The sequence below is a fragment of the Zea mays genome, chromosome 6 (genome assembly GCF_902167145.1).
Source record: "Zea mays cultivar B73 chromosome 6, Zm-B73-REFERENCE-NAM-5.0, whole genome shotgun sequence".
NCBI lineage: Eukaryota > Viridiplantae > Streptophyta > Magnoliopsida > Poales > Poaceae > Zea > Zea mays.
Genome location: NC_050101.1, coordinates 164,159,126 through 164,178,075, shown reverse-complemented (window position 1 = coordinate 164,178,075; position 18,950 = coordinate 164,159,126). Strand labels below are relative to the sequence as shown.

General features: G+C 42.3%; 1 protein-coding gene across 4 annotated transcripts; it reads left to right on the top strand.

The window, feature by feature from the left end:
• The first annotated feature begins 7,426 nt into the window (after nt 1-7,426).
• Nucleotides 7,427-13,260, top strand: LOC103630463 (protein MALE DISCOVERER 2). Of its 4 annotated transcripts, none has more exons than XM_008651514.4 (8): nt 7,427-8,239; nt 8,338-8,473; nt 9,690-9,761; nt 10,672-10,815; nt 10,898-11,373; nt 11,744-11,934; nt 12,019-12,151; nt 12,340-13,260. In XM_008651514.4, exons 1-8 carry the CDS (start codon nt 8,149-8,151, stop codon nt 12,900-12,902), a joined length of 1,806 nt encoding a protein of 601 aa, XP_008649736.1. In that variant the 5' UTR covers nt 7,427-8,148; the 3' UTR covers nt 12,903-13,260. The 4 variants fall into 4 exon arrangements, with proteins under 4 accessions (XP_008649736.1, XP_008649735.1, XP_008649737.1 ...); XM_008651513.4 differs by having other exon boundaries at nt 7,635-8,239; nt 10,892-11,373; XM_008651515.4 differs by having other exon boundaries at nt 7,636-8,239; nt 10,892-10,908.
• Nucleotides 13,261-18,950: the final 5,690 nt, after the last annotated feature.

The window sequence follows — 18,950 nt, the reverse complement described above, 5'->3', positions numbered from 1 at the left end:
CTTGGGCATCGTGGTGGTCCGCTCCTTGGCTTCGGCCTCCGTGGTCCTTTGGGTCTTTTTCTAGTGTGGTCGTTCGTCTGTGTCCGTCTTCATCTCCCTATGTGCGTCCGTGGTCGACCTGCCCTTTTTATAGGCCAAGGTGGCGGTTGACTATCAGCTGTTTTTCAAGGAAGGAGCTACGACGCTGGTAAACGAGGCGTTCTACCTCAGTAAAGTCGTGCTTGTATTTATATCCCAAAAGTGAGGGTAACACCTGAATTTTGAGGGTAGAGAAAAGAAAATTTATATCCCAAAATTCAAAGTTTTACAGCTTGTATGTTGCCTTACAGAGCGGAGGAAACAATGTTACGCTCTTCAAAATGATAAAGGAAAGTTTTTACAACAAGCCTAGCGAAATTGACTTCAAGTCGAAGCATATGTGGCGTGCTCTTTGCTATAAAGCAAAGTGGTACATGAGGCACAGTGATGACGACCCTAGCGATGAGAGCGAAAATTTTCATCTCAATTTGGATGGCGATTATAGCTCTGCATAACCAAACATTATCGACGAAACACACCCTATTGACCATGATAGGGCAAGAGCTCAACACAAAGGAAAAGGCCAACAACTAGTATCAACGAGTCCTATATTATTGAGAATAACATGTTGAACAAGCTGTATAAGATCGACCAAAAGACAACTCATTAAAAATTATTTGAGAAGTTCAACAAATTGCTGGATCACTCCATCGCCGACATGGATGATGGTATAAAAAGAATCCACAAAATTAGCCTTAAAAAGTTGACCAAACAATCTATACTACTATATTAAGGCTGCAAGGGGTAGGCTGCCACCTCCTTGTTCTGCCTTCTGTGAATCTACAACGTCCATATATGGTCATCAAATCAGGACCGTACATCCGTGCGCCTCGGCCCTCCACCCGCCTGATCCGCCAACAATCACCGTCCCCGTCTCCCAGCCCGAGCTGCTACCACTCCTTCCGACGCAACCGCCGACTCATCCGCCGCCAGCAGACTCATCCGGGATCCGTGAACAAACCCCCACCCCATCCGCCGCCAGCAGCCTCATCCGTCCATGAACAAACCGACCCCATCCGCCGCTAGCCGCGTAGGCCCATGGCGCCCGAAATCCTCATCTTGAAGCCACGAACAACCTCCCATCCGTGCGCCTCACGCTCTGCTCCATCACGTCGCCGCGCTCTGCAAAAGAAAGCTTCGCGATCTACTCCATCACGCCGCCACTCCACGCGCTCCCGCGAGCACGCCATGAGGCGTCGGACACTCGATGTTTTCACTCCTCCCTTCTCCCTCGCAATGGAACCGAGAGCCGAAAGCATCGATCGTCTCATAGCGTGCTTGCTGCCGTGGAGGTTGAGCCAGCACTCGAGCGGTTGTCTGGAGGCGAGTAGGCGACGCACACAACGGTAACAGATCCAGCCCAGGTCAAGGTGAGCCCCTCAACCCCTGATCCGACATGAAGCACAGAGCGTCTCATGGGCGTGCTCGCTGCCGCGGAGGTCGAGCCAGCACTCGAGCGACTGTCCAGAGTTGACGCGCGCGGCGGGAACAGATCCGGTACCGAGGGCGCCCACGCCGATGAGGTGCTGGTTCTTGACCGTGAAGGTGACCACCACGGCGGGGCAGGTGCAGTGCAAGCAGAACGATTGGTTCTAGGCCAGCGACTGTCCAGAGTTGACGCGCGCGGCGGGAACAGATCCGGTACCGAGGGCGCCCACGCCGATGAGGTGCTGGTTCTTGACCGTGAAGGTGACCACCACGGCGGGGCAGGTGCAGTGCAAGCAGAACGATTGGTTCTAGGCCAGGTTGGTGGGGCGAAAGTGGAACTCCACCTCCCGGGTGCGCGCCACCCACGCCGCGCCGACGTCGACATCTACGTAGAGTCGGCTGTGCTGAAGGCAGTGCACGCGCAGGGACTACTGAATCTTCTCCATGGCATGTCTGTCATCAATAGAACATGTGCCGCTATTAGTCACTGACTCATTATGCACAAGATCACAACACAAGGTTTCCAGTTCACTCTATTTTCTTTCGAAGTCTGGTCCTTTTCGCCATTTCATTAGATTATGTAGTACTAAAAAAACATTCTGATTTTTTTGCTTCTTTCGTTTTTATAACCGCATCTGCAAAGTAAGCGTTACTCCCCATGTATCCAGTGGTCGACCAGATCACTAGATCGGGCAGATTGCACGCTGGGATTCATGATCCGTCGTATGGTAGGCATGGGGGTGAGATCTGAGCGCGGAATGAATGAACGATTGGTGATTCTGCAGGTGCTGAAGGCGAGCACGGAGGAAGATGGGGCTCATGTTCGGGAAGCTCTTCAGCCGGCTCTTCACCAAGAAGGAGATGCGAATCCTCATGGTCGGTCTCAACGCCACCGGTAAAACCACCATCCTCTAGGGGAGATCATCACAACCATCCCCACCATCGGTGAGCCCTAGCCTTGCCTTTTCAACATTGTTTGATCATTTTGGAGTCGATTGTGAAGAATGCTCTGTTAAATGATGGATCTGTACGATGCACCATCTATCCATACCTGATTGGTTGGGGGTCTGCATATTCAGTTTGATGGAACAAAATGCAACTAATATCACCCTAGAGAACACAATTCATTGTCTTTTATTTTTAATGTTGATGTTTCATGGATTCTTTGAGGTCAGGAGGAAGGACACAGGTGGACGGCGTCAACCGTGGGTTCCGACGAACCTACAAGCTCGGCCTGCCATAAAACCGGAGATAAGATCCGCGAGAGGAAGCTGATCCTGGCGATATAGGGTTCAGGTCTGCATCCCTGCTCGTCTACGATCTTGTCAGTTTTTTTTTTCTCTCAGAGGCTGTGGGTGGCATTTTGGCGCATGTCTCGTCATATAAATGACCGCAAACTTTCTGTTTCATTTGTGGACCTGAGTAAAATTTCCACACTCCCCTATATGTTGCTAGCATGACTGCACAAGCACCATAGTACACATCATATAAATGATGGTTAGTATACTTGCTTGGTCTACAGCTAATCTGCATTTGTCTGTCTTCAGTATGTGTCTGCAAAGTTTCTTTTTCATGTTTGTTTTCTGCTTACCACAGAATGGGAAAATACAATGTTTGCATGTCATATTTACTTGATAGGAGACAATGGATATGAAAGGGGCTGTGGCGATAATAACTTGAGTTTGAATTACATCACATGATGATGCCTTGTATGGCTTTTTGAGCTTGCAGTTCACATTGCATACTTCATTCATGTTCATAACAATTACTCTATAGTACGACCTATGGATCTTTAAATGTGAGCTTCACATTTGTCAATGTCAGATGTATTCAAGGTGATCTTCCAGTTTTTTGCACTCCAGTCACACTCTACATGGATTTAATTATGACTTCATTTAGACAGCACTAAACTTTCAAAAGTAGGAATAAATAAAATAAGAAACATTCACGAGGGTGGGGGACTTGGTGTCAACACATGCTGTGTTTGATAGGACGCCGATCATGGATGCCATCTCTTGGAATCTCATGATCTCAGGGTATGCAGTAAGTGGCAATGTTGAGTCTGCATGGTCACTTTGATATTATGGATCGAAAGGATGTCATTTCCTAGACTGCTATGGTCTCTGCTAATGCAAAGATTGGGGATCTAGATTCAGCTAGAGTGTTGTTTGATCAGATGCCTGATAATAACTTTGTTTTGTGGAATGCAATGATTAGAGGGTACAACCACAACTCGAGGTATAATGAGGCATTGTGCACATTTCAGCAGATGATGCTTGAGGGAAGATTCATGCCTGATGAAGCAACATTAGTAAGTGTTGTCTCAGCCTGCACTCAGCTAGGCAGTGTTGAATACTGCAACTGGATCAGTTCTTACATTAGTAAAAGCAACACTCATATAACTGTTGCATTAGGAAATGCACTCGTAGTTTGCAAAATGTGGAGATGTAGGAAGACCGCGGTTAGTTTTTAATGAAATGAAGACAAGATATACCATTACATGGACAACAATGATATCTGGTTTTGCTTATGTGGCAGGAGGTTCCACTGTCCCTATTCTCTTGCATTTTTACAGGTGCCTTGTGCTCCGAGCATGTCAGCAGGTAGAGGTCCAGGATTAGTGGAAAACCTTGTTAATATTTTCTACAAGCATCTGTGTGGAGCTAATTTAGATAGTCAGGTATCATTCTATTTTTGATTCATCGAGTGACCTACAATCTTACACAAATATATGGTAAAAATAAAACTTGTTTTGACACAATATTTTACTAATGGTGCAGCATGTACATTGCTATGGACAAACTCACGAATATATCACACAACATTGTACATGCTACGGTTCCAATAGTGGATGTCGAAGTCAAATAGATTTTTTTTTAAAAATATTTATAAAAAATCATCCAATATTTTTTATATCGTAAAATGTGGTTTAATCTTAGATAAATACTAGCAGTTGCCCGTGCTTTGCTACGGTTGTTATATCTTTACTACTTATTAAGTTAGTAAGGGTAGTCTGTCATTTCCTATTTTGTCATTCTCATTCATTGTTCTGCCTTTTCATTCCCACCTCCCGCACAGCCCACGCCTATTTTCATTCTCATTCTCATTCCCCGCAGAGCCCACACCAGTTCTCATTCCCCCCTCCCCGCAATAGCCTACACCCATTCCCCTTCCCCCGCACAGGCCACAACCATTCTCATTCTCCCGCACAGTCCACGCCTAGCTAAAATAAAAAAAACATGGCCACAAGGGGATTTGAACCCACGCCCCTCAAGCCAATGCGAGCAGTAGCTACCGCTACACGACATGTGTATTTCTGTCTACATCTACGACAGGAAAAATATCTACTACAATTCTCTCCAAGCCCACCTGCTACCATTGCACAATGTGCAGTAGTAGATAAATCTCACTAAGATTCTTGAATTATATTTTTGGATAGAGAGAGTAGTATTTAAATAAGAGCCTTGTATATGTTTGAATAATGTTTTCAACTTAAATTCCTTTTTTGCATGCGTGGCATTTATTCTCCGTAATATTTTTCCACGGATCTAACTTGTGAGTCATTTTCATAAACCCGTGCCAAGGATGAACCCACGTTTATTATTTGGAAACCCCGAACAAAAACCATTAGCAGGAGGCGCTTGCGTTGGCGTCGCTCATCGACGACGAGAAGAAGCTTGGCGACTGTCATTTCGACCTCTGAAAGTAGTCCTACGTGGTCGCATGCGCCGCTATGGACGACAAGCTTCGGCACAGCCGTCGCTTGGACGCGGTACAGAGCGGCTGCACTGCGTTGTCCATCGTTAAGCAGGAGGACCTCATGGTCATCACCAATGTCGGTGACTCTCGGGTTGTTCTGGGCACCGCATCCGATGATGGCGCCATCACGACCGTCCAGCTCATCGTCCACCTGAAGCTCAACCTGCCACGTAAGTCGCTACTGATCGACCATGAATTCTTGTGCGCTGGGACGACGACTCTTGCTGATGTTGTGTGAGTGTCCTCGAATATGATGTATGCAGAGTAGTAGCGCGTCCGGTGGTGCAACGACCAGGTGTACTATCTCGCCGATGAGCCTGAGGTGCACTTCGTCTAGCAGCCCAACCAAGAGTCATCGGGACACGCCATGTTACACGCGTTCGACGACTACTATTTCAAGTAATGTGGCTTCATCTCGGCGCCAGAGGTGACGCAGAGGAGGACCGACAGCAATGACCAATTCATCATCCTCGCCACCGTCCGTCGGGGTAGCTTTTGTGCCGGCCTGCCTTTAATTCTCTTCGCAATCACATTCTCTTGCCTTTTTGTTTAAGCAATCGTGTATAGTGGTAATATACGAGTGAACTTCTTCTGACAGGTGTGAGACGTGCTCTACAACTACGAGACCATGCAGATTATGGCATATATAGAAGTCTGCATGGTACTGATGGTTGCAATGTAGTGATGAAACAACTAGATTAAAATAAGAAAATTTATGTACGGCCAGGATCACAAGTGGATTATAAAACTTTTATAACAGTATAATACACATTTTGTATATAAGTTATCATGGTATTATATGATCCCGTAGCAACGCACGGGTACTCACCTAGTTAAAATTAGATAAGAAGATGCATAAAAGGCGGAAGTGGAAAATTATGGATATTGTTATGTTTACAAACAATGTAATTTTTATACTTAAAAGTTTGTATTTTTATTTGTTTTTATGAATTATGTATTTTTTGCTCAATTACATACCCGGACGATTTTTTATTTTTTAAAACATTGTGTTTTATTTCATACAAGTCTATAAAAAATCACGAACATCTAAAATATCAATTTAGTTTTATTAAAATCTTATTGGAAATGTTGTCATTGTATTTATTTGAAAATTTGATGTTAATATTTTTTTATAAAAACTTAATCAAAGTTCCATAACCTGTGCATAGGATAAAGCTAAATTAAACTATGATTTGAATTGAAAGGAGTAATTCACAATTCGTGCACCTAAAGAGATGCTTTTGCCTAGGGATGTGCAAATAGTAGTGGTTTGGACACAGTGGCGGAGGACACACCAAATTTGAGGTACGTCGAATTTTATACGTAAGTACATACATAAGATCTATGTTTCCCTGTAGATTTTATATAGTCCTCCATTTCGCCGCAGTTTATAAATTAATTAATCTAAATACTAAATTAGCTAACTGATTAGACAAATAAAACTAGGGAAAAACAAGGTAATATTGAAGTAAATATCGTCATTGCACTATACACCAATAAACTAAATTTTAAAGAAGTAAAATTAAAGAACTAGGGAACAAGCAACTAGAGCTGCGGATGGCCCTCACCTGAGCGAGGGATTTTCTAGATCGTTCTAGGGCTTGGTTGTATGGGTTACAAGCACACATGATAGGCGATAGACAACATAAACATATTGTATTTTACCGCTGTGCGTGGCAGCATGGCAGTCTCGAGAACTAGGAGTGGAAAATCGACAGTATGATTGATTCATGTTCGATGTTCCATATCGCAGGATGATAGGGCCATCGATCGTCGATAAATTATAGGTCAGTATAGAGCATGTTGGTTATGTTATAAAAAACACATGGGCTATAGAGATAGTAACATGTACATTGACTGACCCAAACAAAAGCTTGATGAACGGTTTGGTTTAACTAGCCAGTGGTCAAGTTTTCTTATTTTTTTAGTTTAGACGCACACGGCGACACAGATTCTCTAATAAAAAACAACACTCGGTAACTCCATGTCTCCATGTGAGCCGAAATCAAGGTACGGCGAGTGCTATACCCTATACCTTCCCACACTGAGTTCTCGTTACTGTTTGGGTATGATGACAACTTTGTAGAAGAATATAATTTTTTTTCTCTAAAATACCCATGCACAGAAAAGACGAGTAAATTTTACTTGCAGAACCACACCTGGACACCGGCTTTCCCAAGGAATACGACCGCTTCCCGTTTGCAAAATTCCCCCGTCGGTACTCAACAACCATTGAGCAATGTCTAGAGTAATTTAAGTACGATTTAGAAGAACGAACTGACCAATCCAACAAGTGACTTGGCTTGGCCAAGGATCACTCCAATTGTATATTTAATGCATATAATTCTTTAGAGCGAAAGGAATTGATCAACTGAAGGCTGAACCCGCCCTTTCTCCGCAATCGACTTGCGTTTCTGCACACTTTCGTGTGCCGCGTGCGCCTCCAGCTCCATGTGACGTCGGATACCGCGTTCCGTTCCACTTCCCACCTGTATTTTACAACCCCCTAGTTCTTGCCTCTCCTTTTGTTGTCTGCTACTAGTAGAGTACTGGTACTGGTCGCGATTTTTCCGCTAAAGAAAAGCACCGGATCCATTTTCCTCTCGGGGGAGCGGATTGGGTAGTTGCCTGCTTATTGACTAGTTCTTGGCGTGGCGGCTAACTATTGTGAATTTTGTTTTAGTCTGTCCTGTTGGCTTCTTCCTTCCGCTTCTCCTTTCTGGCCGCCGAAGGCAAACCACGCGGCTTGTTCTTATTGAATCCATCAAGGACGCAGGAAAGATAGGATCTTCGGCTCCGATTCTCGGAGCAACAGCGCGACCGCAGCGGGTTTTGGTGCTTCCTTTCTTTAGGGTTGTGTCCTTGCAGAAGTTGCTCTGTGGAATGGGGACCTGTGGGAGGAGAGTTCTGGGGGTATGGTTTTTCTTCTGGTTCTTGTTGACACTTGAGCAGTGCACATCCCTGAATCGTGAAGGTATCTATCGTGTTGTGCTTTGAATCGCTTGCGTGGATGGTTGTTGCCCGACCTTTGTTTTTTACTCTGTTTAGGGTTGTTTCTTTGCTGAACTGCAGGTGCTGCTCTGCTGAGATTTAAGGCGGCGATCGAGGCAGACCCATATGGTGCTTTGTTGGACTGGAATCAAGAGAGTTTGAGCCCCTGTACTTGGTTTGGTGTGGAATGCTCCGATGATGGACTAGTCATGTCTCTGTAAGTTGTTCTGTTTTTTCACAGCAAAAATTAAGTACACAAGAAAACTCATTTGTTCATATATTAGTGAACTATATAAATCGATCTGTGATGTTGGGGCTGTGACCATAACTTAGTGCTTGTTTGGCTGCACTTGTATCCACCTCAATTCATATGTGTTAAGGGCTTGTTCGGTTAGGGAGGGGTGGATTGAGGAGGATTGGAGGGGATTAAATCCCTTCCTATTCGGTTTTCAATTGGGGCTTGTTCGGTTTGGGAGAGATTGAAGAGGATTGGAGAGGATTAAAAACCTTTCTAGTCAAAATTGAATAGAAGGGGATTTAAATCCCCCAATCCCCTCCGATCCCCGTGCAACCGAACAAGGCCTCAATCCCCTCCAATTCCCATGCAACTAAGCGGGGTGGTAATGGATCACGATCCAAATATTTCTTCACAATTTGTTTGAGCCCTTAAATAATTTTGGTTCAAAAATGAATAGAAATATAGCCCGATCCTAATCCGATCCGTCCCTTAAATTTTGTAGTGTAAAATCTAGAGCCCATTACCACCTCTACATGCAACCGAACAAGGACTAAGGTAGATTAGAATCTAGATCCACATGTGTTCGGGTGGATTATGGTGGAAATCAAACTTATACTCCAATCCGCTTCAACACACGCGGATTTAGCTGAATATGTGTGCATCCAAACAATCTTTAGTTGGTGGGAGGTATCAGTGTACACCGCATCCCTCAAATTAGACCTAGTTCCTATAATATGTAAAAGAGTAACCTCGAATTCACTAGTTTAAATGGCAAGTTACGTTTATGTAGAGGGAATAACTAAAACTGTCATTTTGTGGGTATCTAGTGCCGATCTGTTTTTGGATGGGCAATTTAATGACCATCCTGATAAGAAGGATCTTTCATAATTTCATCGGTCAAGTTTTGTTGATCCTTCACTTGCTTTCAGGGAGTATAATATTGGATCCGCATCATATCAAGCTTAACTGTTATTTCAAGAACTAGGAGTGCAACATGATTGGTTCTGCTGTAACATTATGTGTGCACGTGCTGTTAAGGATTGTACATAATCCTTATGCGTTCCTGTTTTCTATAGTGCAAAGTAGCAGTGATTGTTTTATTATTTTATAATTAGAGCATAACACCGTGTGTCTATTCTGATTGATCATTCCTATTCTGATGTGTTCTCCTAAATTTGAGTATGCAATTATGCAGGAGCTTAGCAAATCTTGGTCTAAAGGGCGTTTTGTCTCCAGAGCTTGGAAAGCTTATGCAAATGAAATCTCTGTAAGCACATTCTGTACTTTCTTCAGAAGTGCTTTGGTTTTCTTCATACACATTGACTTAGAAACTTTTAAAAGGCACGCCTTTTATTAGTTGTGAATTTTGATGTGCTCAAGACATTAAGCATGTTCAGTTATCAATTCAGGAATTTCATCTAGCATGTTGGTTTTGTTTCTGAGTATTTACTCAGATACAACACATACGTTTCTTTTGATGTGCTTACTGTAGTGAACTTAGAAGAGTTTAGTTGAGAACAGTGTTTTAAATTGCCAGCTAAGGGCTAGTTTGGTAGCCTCAAAACCGGAGAGGATTGGAGGTGAATAAGAAGGTGATTTTAGCCCCTCTAATCCCATCCGGTTTTTTGTCTCCCAAACTAGCCCTAAGACCTTTAGCGCTCTACCTCCAGAAATAGCAAATACCCAGCTATAGCGCGCTAATCGCCAGCTAAGACATTTAACGATCTACCTCCAGAAACAACAAATAGTCGGCTATAGCAGGCTATAGCTGCAGTTAACAGCTGAATTGTATATTGAAAAAATAGCTAAATCATCCTCAAACAGCTATAGCCGGAGATTTAGAACCTTTGTTAAAACTTAAGACAAATGGGAACCTTAAAATAGATTTGGGAAAAAAGGGGAAAATAAGCTGTTGCCATACGAAAAACCACTTACGAATCTTTTCGTTGATGACTTTTTTAAATAAAAAATCATGGCTATTCTTGCTCTTCACTGCACCAACTCTGATTTGCAAATTTGATGCTTAAAGAACTTCCTGTCATTAGCTGGTGTTCAAACTCTGTCTGATGAAAAGTGTTGAATCGAAAACATCTTATTTGTACAGATTTCTATCTGCAGTTTTGTATTTGCCTTAATTTTGTTGGAATATCCTGATTTTATTTTGTTTTTCCATACAGAATTTTGCACAACAACTCATTCTATGGTACCATACCTAGAGAAATAGGAGACCTGCAGGATCTAAAAATGTTGGATCTGGGATATAATAATTTCAGTGGATCAATTCCATCAGAGCTACAACACATATTATCGCTAGAATTTCTGTAAGTGAGATCTTCACCTGGAAAGTGTTTCTCTCAGATTAACTTTCATTACCTGACATTGATTTCGTTTTTGGAGGTGCAGATTTCTTGAAGGTAACAGACTTTCTGGGCGTTCACCAGTTGGAGTACACCAACTCACTAGGATATGTGAACATGAAAATCAAGTACCTACCACTACCACAAGGATTGTTACAATCAAAATCAGAAGACTGTTAATGAGCAAACAAAAAGATTTTAAAATGGTCAATATTACGGGGCATCCAATAAGATTTCCATTGAATTCTCCGGCAGCACCATCTCCTTCTGATCCCATTCCACCCCCTCCCGCACCACCATCTCCTTCTGAACCCATTCCACCCCCTTCTGCACCACCAAGCCAAGAGAACAAGAGCAAAAGTTCTGCAACACTATATGCATCGATTGGAGCAGTTATTGTTTTTTTTATGGTGGCCTCGTCAGCACTATGTTTCTTTTACTACTGCCGCAAGAAGACTAGCACTGTTGTACCTTTGTCTGCAAACAGTTCAAGCAGGCAATTGCAGACCACTACCATGGAAGGTTGCTTGATGTGCTAATATTTTGCTATGCATATTTGTTCAATGATTTTTTTTCCTGAAAACCTGGCACGAGCTCTGCCTCTCAATTAAGGAAGGAAAGAGGTTTATGTACAGGTTCGCCTGAAGGCCTGAAATGCCCCAAAGTGCTCACACAGAAAACAGGAAACACACAATCCCCTCCCTTTGGGGATTAGACTAAATAGCCAAATCGGGTTACTAAAGACCCTAGTTCGCACATTTGCTCAATGCTCACATTGCTGTAGTGCTTTGCATTCCTGTAGTTTGCATATGCTTTAGGTGTACGCTGCAATACTGCTTGCTTCAATGCACAAATAGAACCTGTGTTCCTCTTCTAACCCCTGTTTATGCAGGGATAACTTTATTCAGACGATCTGAGCTTGAAACAGCCTGTGAAGGTTTCAGCAACATAATTGACACACTACCTGGATTTACACTGTTTAAAGGAACTCTCCCATGTGGAGCAGAAATAGCTGTGGCGTCTACATCGGTGGCTTATGCAGGAGGTTGGTCCGCTATAGATGAAGCACATTACATGAATAAGGTATGTAGTTGGATTTTCTGTTCCATTTCTTTTCCAAACTGTAAGATATTGGGTTTTGAGCACGGTTATGCTTTTCATTTCTAGGTTGGAGCTTTGTCAAAGGTAAACCATAAGAATCTTTTGAACCTTGTGGGTTATTGTGAAGACGAAAAACCATTCATTCGGATGATGGTGTTCGAGTATGCTTCAAATGGATCACTATTTGAGCGCTTGCATGGTGAGTTTTAATTGTGGGTTGCCTTTCTTTTCAGGGGTATGTTGTGGGGTACTGCAAAGCTGCAAAAGCCTTGTTATCTGTTATTAGCAGTCTTCACACAAGGGCTCATGATGTTAGCAGTTGTGACAGGAAAATTCATATAAGCAGGTTTACAAATTCTAATTATCATCAAAACATTGTTGTTGCAGTTAAAGAAGCGGAGCATCTGAATTGGCAGTCACGCCTACGGATAGCTATGGGAGTACTGTACTGCCTGCAGTATATGCACCAGCAGAACACTCCTGTAACCCTAAAGAATCTAAACAGTTCATACATATACTTGACTGAGGACGATGCCGCAAAGGTTTCAGACATCAGCTTCAGCGTTGACAAGAGAGAAGATGATGAGTATGATGCTCCTGATGAGTATAGCACAGTGTATAAGTTTGCTTTGCTACTGCTTGAGACCATCTCCGGAAGGCGTCCATATTCTGAAGACGATGGCCTCCTTGTTCTATGGGCACGCAGATATCTCACCTGCGCTAGCCCGGTGATGGGTATGATTGATCCAACGCTAAATTCAGTCCCCGAGGAGCATGCCAGAGCATTATCAGAGCTGATTCGGTTGTGCCTAAGTGAGGACCGAAGGCAGAGGCCGACAATGGCAGAGGTCACCAAGAGGATGCAAGAGATCACTGGGATCACTCAAGATCAGGCGATTCCGAGGAACAGCGCACTTTGGTGGGCAGAACTTGAAATCATGACATCATGAAGCCTGTCGACTGTGCAACTGACTTGCCCCGACTCTACAGCTCAGTCCATCTTCTATGAGAACCGTAGGAAATTGTACAGTTTACCCTTTTTTAATACAAAGATACACAGCTCTTCTGTGTCGAGAAAAAAAAATGTGTACAGTTTAGTATTTTTAAGCGGGGCATAAGTTGTACAGCAGTACAGGTATACCCAGGGTCACAATTCTTCCGTTCTTTTTTTAACCAAATATTTATTTTGTTATTTGTTCCGGGGTCAATTCTTTCATTCTTTTTGTAGCCAAATATTTATTTCATTATTTGTTCTATGGAAAGCAAAACAATCTGAGAAAGCCTGCAAAGTATTTAGGCAGGGCATAAGTTGTACAGGTATGCCCGGGCACACAATTCTTTTGTTTTTTAACCAAGTATTTACTTCATTATTTGTTCTTGGAAAGCAAAGAAATCCAAGAAAGCCTGTGAAGTACAAGGATATGCCATTTGTGCTGTGAACAGAAAACAACTGGAACCTACTGTAGCTATTAACTGAAACAGTCGCAGCCACAGCAAGCTCAAACGACCAGCATTGCTGGATCCATTTTATTGAAATGGCAATCGCTGGTTTGTCTTTTTTTTTTCTTATATATAAACCCAACTGCGCTTATTATAACCACTGATTTGTTACTGAAGCCATAAGTGAAGTGGAAAAATCACTATCGAAAGATCCCTGTGCAAATGGGCTCTCACGTCGATCACAAGTGCCATCAAGCATTGCTCTGCCTCGCGCTGCTGAGCCACGACTGGACGGCGGCGGAAGCGGCCGCCGTTGAGCGCAGCATGGAGGCGTCCTGCTTGTGCTTGCTTCTTGTAACATCCCTGGTGAGGGTGTTACGATAACTAAAACCTTGTCATGTCATCATATGTACTTGCATTAACTGCTTGATACACCTATAATTCATTCACTAGGTTAAAAAGTTTCAATGAATATGGTGTTGTGTATTAGAGTATAGGGCTCAGATTAAGAACTTTGCTTAAGACATGGGAAGAGAAGTCAGTCTCTTGAGCAAGTAATAAGTTGGCTTGGAATTTAAAGTATTAAAGGTAAAACTTAGGACCTAGAGCAACTTTGCTTTCAAAGGAGGGTTAAGTGGAAGAATTAATTGAGGAACTGGATTAACCTTAAAAAACTTAAGTGAGATTTTAAAACCTTGCTTGGAAAAGTGAATAAATTTCTTATTTAGAGATTCCCAAGTTGTGTGGAAGATTTTGGAGTTAAGTACAAAAATTCAGTTTTGGGTTCATTTTGGAATTGCTGAAAATAATATAAACTAGTCAAATTTGAACCCTTGTAACTTATGATCTAAAACCATTTTGAAGATGATCATTATAACAAAGTTATAGAGCTACATGAGGAGTATAAGTTTGGTTAAGTCATATAGCTCTAAAACTATTTGGAACTTGGAGTAAAACTCGTCCAAAATAGAGCTGTCACATATTGTCAAATTCAGACTTGAGTAAATTCAGATTCTGAATTTCTGTGTTTGATGCAAATTTTGGGCTAGTGTGGTTTGGAATCCAGGAGGTTTTGGTTAATGATGACTATACCAAACATGTAAATCTATGATAGTAGAACAATTCTTATTAAGTGACATAATCCCAAAACTATATTCTATTGGTAGAAAAGATAGTTCAAAGGTTGATTGACAGATTTTCCAGTTTTCAGACTTAAAACAGTAGTCTGAACCTGAGTTTCAGTATTTTGAGCTGTTTTTGGAGCTCAATTGTGCCTAATCCATGAGGTTTTGGGCTGCAGAGTATATAGAGGAATTGAAGACCATAAGTTGGGGTACAAATGTCTTTAAGAGTGATGGATATGATCCTACACAATAAGTGTAGAAAATGTTGACTGAAAATGGGTTGTTGAGTTGCTGGTGACTGAAATCAATTCAGTTAACAAAAACTGAAATTCAGTAAATGGTGCCAAATTTGGATATCATTTGTGATCAATCCAAGTAGTTTTAGAGTAAAGTTTCTATAGCAACATTGGAGCCCATAGTACAGAGAACAAGTTTCATAAAGAGGGTTGGACTTGGTTTTACATAAACCATGGAGTAAAATGCACTCAAACTTCCTCTATCAGATTGGCTGTGGGCTGTTTCAGTTAGGCTGAAACTGCAGTTTTCGGTGCCTTGGGGCTCCAGTTTGGTGCCCATAACTTGTGTTCTTTGTAGTTGCAGCCTTGGGGTGTTGTACAAAGGTGATAGAGCTATAGTTGGAGTATAACTTTGGTTAAGAAAGGTTGGTTGGGTGTTGAGGGGAATTGTAAGATATCTGGGCCTGAGCAAAGAAGAAAGCAAAAGGGAGCAACAATGCTAATGAACTGGATTCAGTGTTTGTTGGCAAACTGAAGAAGAATCTCACTACCCTGCTGAACTCCACTTATGTGATTAAGTTGCCATATGAATAAATATTAGTAGGGACGTATTAGAGAATAGCCTGCTGCAAAACCCTCTGTCAGGCTTAGTGGGGTGCTGTATCAGATTCCAGAAACTGGGTTTTTGTGAGTTTTGCTCAACTTTGGGATGCTGTAACTCTTGCTCTGTGGGTCTTTAGTGTAGAAGTGTTATACCATGTTGGAAGACCTATGTGTAAGGAACATGTTTTATTAACCAAGTTTACCTTGCAGCCATATGGAATTGTGAGATAGCAGGGCTACAACAGGGAGGCCTAGAACTAAAATGGAGCAGTGAGCAGTGGCAGTTCAATAGGGATCAAAAATATCTGCAGTAAAGATCTGTATCCACTTTCGATTCCAGCTACTTCTATGTCAGTTATGGATAGGAAGAAGCTTTGCTGTGGGAGAGGAAGTAACATGGGATATGCCTTGCTTCCGTGGATAGAGATAAGGTTGTAGTTCAGGGTTAAGGATCTAGAGACTGCTCCACACTATAATATCTAATTTGGACTGTTTGGTGGGGGGTAAGCAGTAAAGTCTTGTTTGTTGGAATGAGCTGGACAGCAGAAAACCTTGTGACCTTACTCTTCTGAAATATCACACCGTGGATCCCTGTTGTGCTTAGCCACAGGTGGAGAATTCAGCCACTCTTTCTCCTGTCTTTGTTCACTAGACAAAAGAGGATATTTTGAGTTGTGGAGTCGACCAAGTTCATTATTTGGGCTGAGTTTGTAAACTTGGTTGGAGCTGTACTTGTAAGCCACGTGTGGTGGCCATGTGGTGCTGGCACCATAGAAAATACTCTCCACTACGTATGCGCTGAACTCAGAGTTGTCTGTCCTTATCAGTTGCACTAGGGCTTGGTTATGTGAAGTTTTTCCCTACCCTCAACCTCTAGCCAAAGTAGCTGCGTGTGCGTTGTAGTTCCTGTGTCCACGATAGTTTTAGCTCCCCTCCTCAGCCACTAGATCGATCTGCCCTTGTTCATCACAGCCAACTCCTGTGTCTGGTGACCACAACAGCAATCCTTCAACCTCACCATGGCCAGGGTTCGTGGAGATTGTCTTGGCCGTGTTGTGCCCGTTCTTTGTTCCTCACAGGTCAGTGAAGCTCACACCATTTACTGCTTGAACTCTACCACTATTGGTTGCCTGAAACTAGGTGTGAAATTTGCTCAAACATAGGCTGTCAGATTTCTGGATCCCAGACTTAGTGCAGTAGGCTGAAACTAGGTTTTAGTGTGTTGAGCTCAACTTTGGAGCTCTATTGTGCCCAGTCTATTTGGTTTTGGTCCAAAGTTTTGTAGCAAGTTTGAAGACCATAGTAAGATGAACAAAATTACTAAAGGGAGATGGGATTGGTGCTACACCAAATTGGGAGTAAAACATGTCCAAATCTTCTATGTCAGACATAATGAATGCTGATTCAGAACACAAAAAAATGGGGCTGCAGTGGTTTTGGCTCTACTTTGGTGCTTCATAAAAATTGTTCTGAATGTTTTCAACCTAGGGGTACTATACCAAAGTAGTAGAGCTATATCTAAGGAATAACTTTGGTAATGTGAACATGGTCTGTTGCTGTGTAAAAATTGGAGAAAAGGTTGGCTAAAGTTGGTCTGTCAGGCTGGACACATAACTTAATTTTTATTCAGTTCTGAGAACTGAATTGCAGCAGGATGCCTAGTTTGTAATTCATTTGTGACTGATTCATGGGGTTTTGGATTAAAGTTTCCATAGCAAAGCTGGAGACCATAGTAAAGAGAGTAAGTTTTGTAAAGTGAGGTGGACTTGGTTCCACATAAATTTGGGAATAAAAGTGGCCAAAAGGTGGACTGTCATGTGTTGGGATTCAGACTTGGAATAATATTTAAGTCTGAATTTGTGTGTTTTTATTCAATTTGGGCCCTTGTGGTAATTAATCCAAGAAGAATTGGGGTAGGAATTCTATAGCAAAGTGAAAGACCATGTTATAAGGAACAAATCCCTTTAAGCAAGTTAGGCTTGAATCCACATAAAGTACAAAATAACGGTTGTCCAAAATTGGACTGTCAGAGTGACTGTGACTGAATTTTATTCAGTTAGCTGAAATAGCATTTCAGTGTGGGTTAGTGCTTTGGAAAGGAGATAAGTTTATCTAGGGAAGAGATGAAGTTGCTTAAGAAGTTTTAAGCTTTTGGAGGAGATATAAGTTGGATTAATTCCCTGGTTTACCTAAGTGAATTCAAATTGGTCACTTTTATGAAGTACTAGGTTGTGTAGAAGTATGTGTATACTTGTCATGTACTTATTTAGGAGTATTTATGTTTCCCCACCTCTCCTTGTGAGAGTTTGCATTTCATATCATAACATAAGCATACATGTATTTGTAATTGACTTGTAGAACACCTAGAAGAAGTGGTGTTTGAAGGAGTCTACTCCAGTGCCTGCTCATCAAGTGGATAGAGCTATCTAACTAAAGATTGGGTAGAAGGATCTAGAGCCTCTTCTCTGCAACAAAGACAAGCCCCGGTGCATGCAACCCCTTCCTTGTGTTTTAAATGATTTTTACACACTTTAAGTCTAGTGATATGTGCACTAGGTTTATAGGAGTTGCTTGGAAACCATTTGCTGCATTGACTACCTTGATATCCATTCCTGTTATAGGTACTTCTTTGGAAGTATCAACTATTGTTTACAAAAATGCTTAGCTCTACTTAGATCTTGTGGATAGAGGTTGTCTTTTGCATTAATGCCTAGCTCAGGGGTTATCCTGAGGAAAGATGGCTTCTACCTGCAAGAATATTTTCATCGGGAGCATATGGTGGGATCTTACTGCAAAGTTCCCTATAATGCTCTTTTCATCCTAAGGAACACAAAACAATCCTAAGGGTGGAAGTACTTAACTCGAGACTTGGGCTAGGAACAGGTGATGTTCTACCCAGGTTAATTAAGGATTGGATGTGTATGTAGGCCTGTATGATCAAGGACTATCTTAACTAGCCACATGCCCTGGATATGGGACAGGGTAAGCTTGAACCCGTCTATTCCATACATGAAAAGACAATCGCGCACTGGGAGTGGAGAGATGGCGAGAGTGACACGTACCCTCCTAGCAACGGACCGCCTAAAAGGGGTGGTGTGCTCTCGGGTGGCGCGAACCTGTTCATGCAGTGGAGGATCCGTGGGAATGGTAGACATATGCAAGAGTTACGAGAAATATATGTCGTGTGGTTAGAGATCCTCAGCTGAGTAAATCGATTCGGATCGTCGTTATATCCTCGGAGAGTGGAGACTTGATCGCTGCCCTGCAACCTAAGTCAGGATGTGAACATTATGAATAAAAATGATGTTGTATTGATGAGATGGTGAAATTAGACTAGATGCAACCAGAGTCTATTAATATTTAATCTGGCGTTAAAATATTGAAAGTAAGGACTCACTTTAGTAAGCTATTTCTGCAAAAGTATCTACGTTGATTCTTGCTAAAGCCTTTTTCCTTGATTCCTATTTAACCAGCATATCCTTGAGAGTCTTTTTTCTTAGTCGGGTAAGACTTGCGAAAGTACACTCCGTACTCAGGGTTTTCGAACCCATATTGTTGTAGGTGATGAGGAGTATTCCAGGAGTTCCTTTGGCTG